General features: G+C 28.2%; 1 protein-coding gene across 1 annotated transcript; it reads right to left on the reverse strand.

Annotated features, from left to right (window-relative positions):
- Window positions 1-4,879: 4,879 nt before the first annotated feature.
- Window positions 4,880-10,309, reverse strand: LOC114305606 (peroxidase 12). Its single transcript, XM_028250712.2, has 4 exons — window positions 9,789-10,309; window positions 8,108-8,302; window positions 6,096-6,310; window positions 4,880-5,525 (listed from the first exon to the last, which is right to left on the reverse strand). Exons 1-4 carry the CDS (start codon window positions 10,056-10,058, stop codon window positions 5,114-5,116), a joined length of 1,092 nt encoding a protein of 363 aa, XP_028106513.2. The 5' UTR covers window positions 10,059-10,309; the 3' UTR covers window positions 4,880-5,113.
- Window positions 10,310-12,622: the final 2,313 nt, after the last annotated feature.

Here is a 12,622-nt window from a genome sequence, read left to right on the forward strand (position 1 = left end):
TGCCATTGCCAAATATGGAGGAGCGTCGAATTGTTCTCTCATAAATAGAGCCGAATGTGTTCGGAGAATCGTCATTGATCCATTAACTGGGACCATAATGTACAAGTAAGTATGGTAGAGGGGTCGACCCAGATAGAGTAATGATGGAATACTAAGCTGCCTAGAACGGGCTTGAGAATAGTGACTCTATAAAAGAAGGAGAGAGGCTATAAAAAGAGATAGGTGTTAAAAACTTCTACTCCAAGAAACTAGAAAAGACCGACCTTTATACAAGGACTTACTTGTCCGTTGGAGTGCTAATTCTTGCATCACTGTCCGGAGTCTTATTTTTATCTCAGGTAACAACTAGAATACAAGGACTAACTTGTCCAATAGAGTGTTAATTTTGACACTACCGTCCAAAATCTTATTTTTATCTCAGGTGACAGTTGGAAGATCAAAGGCTTGTTTAGACCAAAGGAGTGTTCCATTTCCACCTCCACAAAATATTTTTTTCTTTTTTTGATAGATCGCTTTTGAATTTACATATAGTTTGATTGAAATTCATGACTTTACAACTAAATCTTTAAATAATTGCTAGTTGTGAAAACGAAATGAATTTTGACTTTAATTACCAAATAGATTGGGAGGGCACTAGAAAGAAAGATAGATATTTAAAGAAATTAAATGGTTAAACTTTAATAATTTGAAGAAAATTTTCATAAATACGTTAGGAAAACACAAACTTTCGCCTTTTTTTGAACTAGAAATCACAATACAAAGAGTTAAATAATAATAGACAAGCAAATTATTCTATCAAAGGCAATGTTTCAAAAGATTTTGCCGCGATAGAAGGTAGTGATACTCTTGTGGGAGGATGCGTATCATTTCCTTTGAGGTTGTGTTCGGATCTTAAATATGTAGAGATTTGTGTAAAAAAAAAAAAAGAAAGAAAATTTTGAATGAAATGTATACTTCCCCCCCCCCCCCCTCCTTTTTTTCACATCCATCATCTTTTATTTTCCTTCCATAAATTTCTACTTAAATTTATAATCCAAATATATACAACCTATCCGTGAAAGATGATCGGCCCAATGTGATGAGGGGGAACCTGAAGAACACATATCCTTTCCCAAAAAAAAAAAAAATAAAATAAAATAAAATAAAATAAACTCAAGAAAAATGTTCAAAACCTCGAGCGATGGGGGCTTAATCAATTTTTATTTTTATTTTTTGGTTTTGTGTCTTTGATTAATATCGTGAAGGGATTTTTTTATTTAATTGGTCTAACCTCTCGGATTTGTGAGTGATTATTGCCCAAGATCGGTTCACTTGCTTTTTTGTAAGGTGGAGAGCCTTCTAAGTGTTGCCTATTTTGGGAAGTACGCATTTTTGTCGAAAAGTAATTATAAAAAGTCAATTATTTTTTTAATATTTTTTTAATATTTTCTCATAAAATGCTAAAAAGTTACTAAAAATGAAAAATTATATTTTGCTCATCGGGCAAAGTCATGTTGTGCTCTAACTTGATATTCCGCGATTAAAACAGGGAGACCTAGTGCTTTTTGTTGTGTGTTTTGGAACAATTTGACAAGTGTCAAATAATAAATAATTGAGCAATACTCCTAAACTACTAAATAATCACACGTAAAAAGGCGATTTCCAAAACAATTTTGTGTACATTGGACATATAAATTTTGTTGTATATCTCTCTGCTTTTTTTTTTTTTGGCTGCTTATTTACCTTTTTTTATTTTTTATTTTTAAAAGAGATTATGCTAAAGTTGATCAAAGATAGAGAAACATATAGGTCATGTTTGATTCATAAGATTAATAATGAGGTATTAATAATCTTATTAAATTAGTGTGCTATTCACTATCCCACCCATACCCCATTACTAATAGTCTTACAAATTTGTTGGATTAATAATCCTAAACCAAAATGTCAAAACAAACATAGGATAATTGGACCGACGGATTAATAATTCTAATCTCATACTTTAATCATTCCAATCAAACATTTCCATAGAGTTCAAAGAAGCAACAAGGTAAGCTGCCGTTGATTTTTATTTTATTTTATTTTAATTTTTAATTTTTTAAAAAATTCACATGGCAACTTAAAAAGATGGTTTATTTATGGGTCCGGGCGTACTAAAAACATAGTCAACCTTACATTTACGTAAATCAACCCGTATGAATTGAGAAAGTGAGTGATTTAAGAGACGGATCAGAAGTTAGATCATAAAAATAGGTAAGTCGGTTGTTTTATATGCTTATATGAATGTGCACAATTGGGTAATACCCACCCCTCATTTTTTTCTTTTTGCAATATTTATTTTTTTTCAAATTTGATTGTTTTATATATTAAGTTGTGAAATATGATTTTGAATAACATCATGTATTCAATTAATTTGTGAATTTTGTGTCAAGATTTGGAATGAATAATAAATTTTTTGTTTGAAATTGTAATAAAAATTAGTTAGTTTGGTTACTTAAGTTTTCTATCATTATATATTTTAAGGCAAATTGCGGCAGTATTCTTATACTTTAGTTCTTGTGTTATTTTGATTCCTATAATTTTAATTGGCTCAATTTTGATCATGAATTTATGATTTTGTTTTAATTTAATTTAATTGATTACAGTTTTTAGCATTTTTTTAATAAAAAATATGCATATAAGTGGCATGTGTCATATTTTTTAAAGTAAAATTATAAACTTACTAATCTCAATGAGTTTATCTCAACTAATTTGGTTTGGGTTTTTTGAATTAAGTTTTTTGAAATCTGAGTTTTTTAGTTTTCGTGTTTTTTTGTTTTTAGTGAATATTTTAAAATTTTAAATATTTTTTTTACGTTTTTAGATGCATCTTACTTAGATGTATCTAAAAAGTAAAAAATTTGTGAAAAAATATTTTTAAAAATTAATAAATACATAAAAATATAAAAAATGTACTGAACTCTCGTATTTTTTTTTTGTATTTTTGGTATTTAGTGAATTTTTAAAAGATTTTTTCAATTTTTTTTTACTTTTTAGGTATATTTATGTTAGGTATGTCTAAAAATTAAAAAATTTGCTCAAAATATTAAAAAAATTCAATAAAAACAAAAAAAACACAGAAAATAAGAAAGTAAAATTTTCTGAAAAGTGTTTTTGAAAAACGATAACCAAGCATAACATTATCAATTAGACCAAATTAATACAAATTTAAAATTAAGAATCAGAATTGTGTCAATTGAAAATATAAAAACTAGAATGACAAAGACAAAATATAAAAAGCAATAATATAATTTACCCTATATCGTCAAGTGTCCTAAACTACTCAAACCATTCAACCAACCACTATATTGAAACTGTTACAATATTGGCTTGTTTTGAAAAATTGGTTAAAAGTTAATTTTTTTAACTTTTACTAACTTTTTTTTTTTAAAAGAATGTATAAAAAAATAGAAAAATGATATGATATAAAATAAACTAGAAGTTAAAATTAACTTTTAGCCAAATTTCTAAAACAACCCATTGTATAACTCACCGGTTTGGAAGATAGATGTGTATTGATTGTGGATTAAAAAATTCTCAATCCACAAAAAATAGTCAATGCTTTAATGCCTCGAAATTCCAGAAAGCCATATCAAGATGAAGGGTAGGTTTCGTTCTCTCTACAGTTCTATCTGTGATATAGTTTGGAACTGGTGGAGTTTAGAAAAACCTTGTGGCTAAAAGGTCTTTCCAAGGTTACTTAATCAACTGGATAATTACAAAAATGTTACCCATAAGATAATACAATTAGACTAAAGACATGCATTTGCTATATTTTAAGATAATGTGAATTGACTATTATGTGAACCACATTTTTCTTCATAGCATGACATGTGATTTATGGCTTTTTATGATCATTATCAATTCAATAAGTTGATTGTGCATTTAAGAAAATTGATCCGTTGTTGGGCACACCTTATTTAATTTTATATAAAATTATGTAAGTTTTTATAAATTTATCTAAGTGATCACAAAAAAATGCACAAATTAAACACATTTGCGTAAGTTCATGAAAATTTATGTGATTACATGAATTAGTGTTGAACTTATGCATTTTTGTGAGACTACTTATGTAACTTCATAAAAATTTAAGTAATTTTATGTAGAATTACATATGATATGCAATGCATATCCAAGATTTTTTAATTTATTCAAAATTGTAATAATTTTTTTAAAAAATAAATAAATTATGGGCCAACTTATAAGTTGAGGGTGACACATCAATTTGGCTACTATTGTGTGATGTGGGAAACTGCAAGACACAGTAGTCACTCTCGATTTGTAACGTCAATTCTTACATGAAAATTCTATAGAAAAATGTGATTAGGTTTTAATTAATTTTTCTTTTGAATTGTTCTCAAACGTGTTTCAATTGAGTTACTTATAAGTTGAGTTTGCGTAATTTGATTTTTTTATACAATTTTATTATGCATGTAAATTCCTTGAGTGAGTTGAAGCTGAGTTAAAAAAAATTAACGAGTTTTGAAAAGTATTTAAATTTAGTTTGTACACGTAATATAACAAATCAACTTTAATATATTTTTTAACAAACCCAATAAGAGTCAAACTTAAATATATAGCCTCATTGGTTTTACATAATCAGGTAAAAGATACTTTTTATTTTGTTGACAAAAAAAAAAAAAAAACTTTATTGATAAAGTTAACACACATCACATATGAAATTACGTCAATTAAAAAAAGATAAGAACAAAAAACATCATAGTGAAGTTCCGTAATTCCAACTAAATTGTCATCATAAGTGAAAGACACTTAATCATGACACAAAATTAGCTAATGTACTACGTGACCAACTATTTATTTTGAGAGTTATTGTACTAAACAAGTCACAAAACACTCAACCAAGTATACAAAAACATAACTACATATCCATAATTTTTACCCACACTTAATAACATGACACCAAATTAGCTAATGTACTACATGACCAACTATTTATTTTGAGAGTTCTTGTACTAAACAAGTTACAAAACACTCAACCAAGTATACGAAAACATAACAACATATCCATAATTTTTACCCACACTTTTATCAAGAAATATCGAGTACAATTCTCGATAATATTTCTGGATAGGTAGTTTTACCGCAACTCTGCCGCTGTCTCCAAATCCTCTTCAACCACAACCACAGATGCCAAGTCCAAATTATCCGAATTCGTCACTGAGCAATTCGCTCGAATCTCTCCTTTCCCACCTGTTAACACGCTTAACTGGCCCATCTTTATCATCGCAGATGCGAATTTTTCATAAAACAGATTCTGATCATGAGCAAAGCTCTCAACAATGTCACGAGTCCTCTCATCGGTGTACAAGTCTTGATCGGAGGTGAAGAGGCCTTGCTGGTGCAAGAGATCAACATAGTACTTGTTGTCAAATTTGTTTGGAGTCCTGATATCTAGCACAGTTGTGTTGGTTGAGTTTGTTGTTGGGCATATGACTTTGAGGTCACTAGCAAAGTCTGTGTCCATGGTTGGGTCTTGAGTTGGGTAGAGCCTGTTGTTGTTGGGGATTTAGATATTAGAAACATATAAAAGTCACTTTCAACTAGAGAAAAAGTCATGAAATAAAGAAATCAAATTATAATAAATAATAAAATGTGGGTAAATTATAGACTCGAAGTGATTGTTGTTTGTATCTTGTGTCAATTTGATTTTTGTAGAATAAATTGTACCGAGTTTCTCTTTGAATTTTATATTAACAAATTACACTGTTAGGCCCTATATTTTGATATTCGTATCATTTTAGTCCTTAAAATTTGATCTATTTTAACCTTGAATTTTCAACTTTATCCCAAATTTCTAATTGTCAGCTTTTTCTATGGCAAATACGGACATGAATAATATGTGTCACGCCTTAATGAAAAATTGTACAACCAATTCAGTGAATTTTTTTTATTGAAAATCCTAATGGCGTTATCAATTTGATTAAATTAACACAAAATTTAAAATTAATGATCAAAATTGAGTTGATTAAAATTGTAGGAATTAAAATAACATAAGTGACAAAATGTAAAGATTACAGGTGTAATTTGCCCTTTAAATTTTGAAATTTGGTTTCAAATACCTATTTTCAAAGGAAGTGCAGTGGCTGAGGCCAATAGTGTGGCCACCAGAGAGGGCCACGAGGTCAGTGGCGTCGAACTTCTTCTTGGCGGCAAAGGTAAGGAGGAAGCTGGCGTTGTGTGTTGGTGCCGGAAGGTTTTCCAGTGTCACATTCCTCGTTGCAAAAGTTAGGCTGTCCCGCCTGCCCAACGGGACATCATACTCGGGCCCTCCTGACTGCACTTGCAACAAATACATGTGAACAATTTGTTAGTTAAATTATCCTAATATAAAATCTTGTTTAATTGTTTTGCCATGGATTGGATTGAAGTCTCAGCCAATAACGTGGTTTGAGTTCATAAAAGGTAGGGTTAATTATACTATTCATATAGTTTAAGACTTGTGTCATTTTAATTCATGACTTTTCAATTATGATATATTTGATAAAGATAATCAAAGATGTTTTCTTTACAAACGGTCTATTTCAAAGGTAAAATCGTCATATAATTTATTTTGTATTGGTTAACTTGTATGTTGTTTGAAATGTAACGGCATTTTTTTTTAATGAATAATACTAAAACTTTTTTGGTTAAAAAGTTTGTTCTGTTTGGTTTGGTTTTCAAAATCTATTTTCAGAATTTTTTTTTTAAAAATTAAAAATTAAATTGCTGAAAAAAGAAAATTAAAAAATCATTTTTATATAATTTTATCTTTTGGAAGGGTAGCAATAATTTTTTAAAATAATTTTTTTTGAGATATTTATTTTTGTTAAATTAATTTCTATTTTTTCAAAAGTCAAACATGGCGATAATTTTAATGTCATTATTAAACTAATCTATTAAATAAAAAAAATCCAAAACTAAAAATGTTTCGTATATTAAACATATCGATTACTTATTAAAAGCCTAATAACCATTCATTGCATCATAACCATCAAAAAATATATGTTAACAACAAATACAACCATCTACTACATGATAACTATAATAAAAAATAAAAAATAAAAAATAAAAATCAACAAAAACAACCACTCATTATATGATCATCATCTAAACACATATTAAAATTAATTTAGCAAAAAAAATGTAAAAGATTTATCATTATTATATAATTTTATCTTTGGTGGGTAGAAATAATTTTTAAAAATTAAAAATTAATTTTTTCACATTTATTTTTGTCAAACTAGCTTATATTTTATCAAATTGATGATTTTGCCCTTGAAATTGAGCAATAGTGTGTTCAATTGTCCTTATTTAAAACAAGATTTAAAATTAAAAGTCAAGTGTATCACAATTGAAAGGACAAGAAATAAAATGACACAAGTCCCAAACTATAGAGACCGTTAGTATAATTCGCTTAAAAAGTAGCATAAAGTCAAAATTTTAAATAAATTAAAGATAAACTACTAAAGCACTAATAAGGAAATTTTTTTTTTTTTTTTTTTTTTTTTCATGATTCGTATATTGAATTTATCACTATATTAATGTGGTTGTTAATTGTTTACAATTAACAAACAAATTTCTTTTAAAGGTGATTGGCACGTAATTCAGTAATTTGTGTTTTGTCCCCTCCTCTCACGTTCTTTTATACCAAATTCTTACTCTACAATAGGATCAGACTTGATCGTACGGTGAAGAGAGAATTTGAAGGTAATAAAACATCACTCAAAAAAAAAACATGCTTCCCTCAACCAAAATTTTCACAAATGTCAAATTCTCTCACGCTAATAGTATAATTCAATATGAGAATCTCTACCTCGAAATTTTTGCACCTAATGTTCTCCTAACTGCGAGATAATATTGTGTAATGGCTAAATAAAAACCAAAGTCCCTAATTGTTCCATTATAGCTCGAAATTTTTGTATTTCAAAATTCTCACTCAGTTTATGTAATTAGAAGTCTTCCTATTCCATTTGCTACTTTCTTTCAATGGAACAAGTTCCTTCTATGGCCTTACAGGAAAATCAAGCACCAACTAAAATTTGAACTAGTGCATAAATTATTTGGAGAAGTGGATAAAGTTGGGCGATTTTACCAGGTAAACAGAGTCGCGAGCTGCAAGAGTAGTGATGTCAGCACAGGAGACGACCCTGCCACATTCCTTCTGTACGAGCGCATGGAGATCATTGATGATCTCAAATGCCGTTGCCCTCAAACTTAGGTTCGGAGGCGCTTCTTGCTCGCTCGGCTTGCTTGCCGATCCTTCAAGCAGCACTGAACCATCACATCCCTATCATATGTCATAAAATGGAGAAACAATTAAAGACCTTGCAATGTCAAGTCACACCAAGTCCTAACAGCATGACTAAAAAAGTGGAGCAAAGTAAAAAATCACTAATGTTACATATAGAGAAAATTTTACAAAAAGTATCAAAAAATATGAATATACTTAATCAAAACTCTATACATTGTGATATTCAACTGGCAAGGTCTTTGATCTAGTGTTGTCAATTCATTTCTTCAGTTAGTGTGCCCATGGGAAACTTGGTAATTAATCCTCAAATGAGATTTTCTGAGTAACATAGAATTCGATCAAAAAAACTAGACAAGTAATGTATGTGAACAGTCAAATTTTCTTAGAAGTGGATCATACCAGCAAATTTTGTAAAAATTTATTCATTTATGGATATTGTTGTGTTTTTTTTTTTTTTTTTGTGTAAATAATTTCTGTCTTTGTTGCAGAATTAATATGGTCTTATGTGAATGGGCCTATCAGTGGGTTATTGTTAGAAAGCTTATGGACTAAGGATAAAATAGCACAATTCCTGAAAAGTGACAACACTGTTGCATTAGTAAAGAAATTGCTCTGTGCTATCGCTTTCTATTTTTGGAAAATAAAAAAATGTATATATTCAAAAAATTAATAAAACTTTCTTAAATGTTTTTAAAAATTATATATATTTAAAAACAAAGAAAATAAAAAATAAAAAAAAACTAAAAGTTGTTTTTAAATTTTTAAAAATTGCTTTCCCACAAAAATCAAAAAAATGATGTGTTTCAAGACTTTCATAATTTGTGTTCTCAAAACACGAAGAAAAAAGAAAACCAAACTATCCCAAGATTTTAAATCTAAACCTAACCGTCATGTTTGGGTTTGTGAGACTCATCATAGGTCGCATTTCAATAATCTGAATCATTTATTTTGTAAGGTCATCCGTGTATATCATTCAGGAAAAAAAAATTAACGTGTATATTATTCATTAAAAAAAATTAAGTTAATATGATAATCGTAACTTTTTTCATTTTATTACATGTCAAAAAAAAAAAAGATGCTCTATCTTCTATTTTTTAGGACACAAATGTTATAAATAAAAATGTTAAGATTATCGGATCGATCTAGTTTTTTTATGAATAAATACATAAAAGTTTTACAAAATAAACAATTCAGATCATCAAAACGAGACCAGTAATAAACTCCACAAGGCCAAACATGATGATTAAATTCATATTTAAATTTAAGAAAAATCCAACCCTTCGAAAGAAAATAAACCCAACTGTTTAACTTCCGCCACATGTTTGAATGGAAAATAAAAAATAAGACAATAAAGAAAACAAAACAAAACAAAACAAAAAAAAAGGCATGAATATACAATCATTTTCAGAAGGGCTATGTGTATGAGTGAGTAGTCATTTTATAAAGCTAAGAGAGAGAGATCTAATAAGAATGATCCATGAAATTAACATCTAACAGGTTTGATATGTTGATGATGAGTTACCTGAACAAAGCAGTCATGGAAGTGAACGCGAAGCAAGCCAGCAGCTTGGCCAATATCCTCCTTGAAAACCTTCTTGAGATGTTTTCTCACAATAGATTCCAACTTAGGACACTCATATTCATAGAAACTCCATGAAAGGCCCTTCACTAAATGGTGATGTGAAGATGATGAATATGAATTAGCCTCTGATACACCAAACAAAAATGATGAACATGATGATGCCAACAAAAGCAGAGTGGTTAAAGAAACAGCTGAGAGGTTAAAAGCCATAGTTGATTTTTTTGTTATGCTCCAATGGCTTGCTTGTACATGATATTTATAGCAATAAAGCTACCTACTTAAAACTCACAAACAGAAATTTATTTTTAAAAAATAGTTTATGCTTCAGATTCAACTCTTTCTTCTTTTTTTTTAAACAAGTTTTATACATTCTTATAAAAGATCAAAAAGTCACTAAAAAATGAGAAATTATGTTTTGCTCATCAAGCAATACCATGTAGTGTTTCAACTTGATATTCATTGATTAAACTAGTGAAACTTAAAGTACTTTTTGTTGTGTTTTTTGAAACAATTTGATGAGTGTCAAATCATAAATAGTGTGGAGTAATACTCCAAGGCCACGAAATAATCACTCTTAAAAAGTCAAATTTCAAAACAATTTTGTGTGCTTTGGACATAAATTTTGTTGTATATCTCTTTTTTTTACTTACCCTTTTTTTAAGGAGATTATGCTAAAGTTAATCAAAGATGTAGAAACATTATAGTTCAAAGAAGCTGCAAGGGAAGCTATAGTTGATTTTTATTTTTATTTTTTTGAAAAATTCACATGGCAACATAAAAGGAGGGTTTATTTATGCATGGGTCCGGGCATGCAAAAAACACCATCAACCCCCCATCTACGTAAATCAACCCGTATGATTTGAGAGAAGGTGAGTGATTTAAGTTAGACAGGTTAGAGGTTAGATGATAAAAATAGGCAAATCAGTTATTTTATGCTTACAATTTGATCTAATCAGTTTTTTTTTTTTTTTTTGCAATATTTATTTTTTCTAATTTGATTGTTTTATATATTAATTTGTGAAATATGGTTTTGAATAACATTACTTATTCAATTAATTTATGAATTTTGTGTCAAGATTTGGAATGAATAATAAATTTTTTGTTTGAAATTGTAAACAAAAATTACTTAGAAGTTTTCTATCATTATATATTTTAAAGCCGCCCAAACCACACAAACCATTCCAACTACTATATTAAAATGGTTAAAATATTGTACAATTTGCTTGTGTTTTGAAGATAGATGTACATTTAGAGCGGACCCTGACTTTTTGAGGGGCTAAAGCGAACTTAGAAAATGGGATTCCGATTTTCATATATATTTTAAAATATATATATATTGTTAAATAGTAGCAATTTTTAATTTGTTTTTATTTTTTGTTTCTACTTCTACAAATTTGTTGCATATAGTTGATACAATTAAGGGGAATTTTTCTTAAGATCTTGATATCAAAGTTTTATAAGATAAATGACATATAATATTTTTATAATAGTTAGGGTCTCTCAACATATTCACATAGAAAATTTGACATAGAGAAATTTTGTCTCAACACGAAGAGATTTCGTCCCGACATTGAGAAATTTTTCTAATTTTACAAAGAAATTTTGAAATTTCTTAATTTCTTTAGTATGATCACAGAGAAATTTTATTGAGGGATATTAGCTAATAAAAAAAACATATTAGACCTCTCTTAATATCCAAAGTTGGAGAGGGATGTTTCACAAATTTTTCCTATAATTATTGATGTAAATCATAATTATTGAGATAAATTTTGAACATTTTCAATTTTTAACACTATTAATTATTTACACTTTTTCCTGACATTATAAAATTTGATTAATTTCAACTTTAAAAAAATTATTTCTCTAGAAGCAATTGTAACTCATATAGTTAAACAATATTCTATAAATAATTCATACATTAGGCAAGCAATCATCCATTATTTTTAAATAATTCACCACTTCAATTGTTTGTTTAAGCCTTCATTTTTAGCCGTCGTTTGGAATGTGGGTTAACTTTTTGACTTTTTTAGCCTGGGGCTAAAAAGTCTCGTTTGGGATGAACTTTTTGATTTTTTTGACTTCTGTAAAAGAAAAATAAAATAATTATAGTTTGAATGTGACATTTTATCTTATTGATTTGTTAGTCTACTTTGTCTTTTTATGGCTAAAATTGCCAAAAAGCCCATGCCAAACATAGTCTTTAAACTATTGATGCTATAATGTATTCTTTGGCTTACTGAAATGAAATTGAATTAAATATAATGGTCATTCCTTAATCTCTTTACAAATTATTATTTCCTTCCGTTTGTAATCTTTTTTAGTAAATTAAATGTAAAAACGGATATTATGATGAAATAATTATTCTAATAAACTTTATTTTAATAAATAAAGATTAATTTAAGATCGAAATAAGTAATCAAACATTATTTAAGATTAAAATAATTTCAGACCTATTTTTTTAAACAGATTTTAAGGACCCTGAGGCGTGCACGTTGCCTATCTTACCTCAGGGCCAGCCCTGTGTGCATTGCTTGTGAATTATAAAAGTTTCATTCCACAAACAATAGTCATAAAAAAAATAATAATAACAATGTTTTAGGGATACCAAGATGAATGGAACAACTACAGTATCAGAAAGTGGTTTTCGGGTAGAATAATATTAGGGATTATAAAAAAAAAATATTATGAAATGATTCATAAAAATTTTTATTTTTTAATTAGTATACAATGTTTTATTAAATATAGTATAATTTAAAAGTAGAGAATCTTTATAA

The sequence above is a fragment of the Camellia sinensis genome, chromosome 6 (genome assembly GCF_055761805.1).
Source record: "Camellia sinensis isolate YWXY chromosome 6, ASM5576180v1, whole genome shotgun sequence".
NCBI classification, from domain to species: Eukaryota; Viridiplantae; Streptophyta; class Magnoliopsida; order Ericales; family Theaceae; genus Camellia; species Camellia sinensis.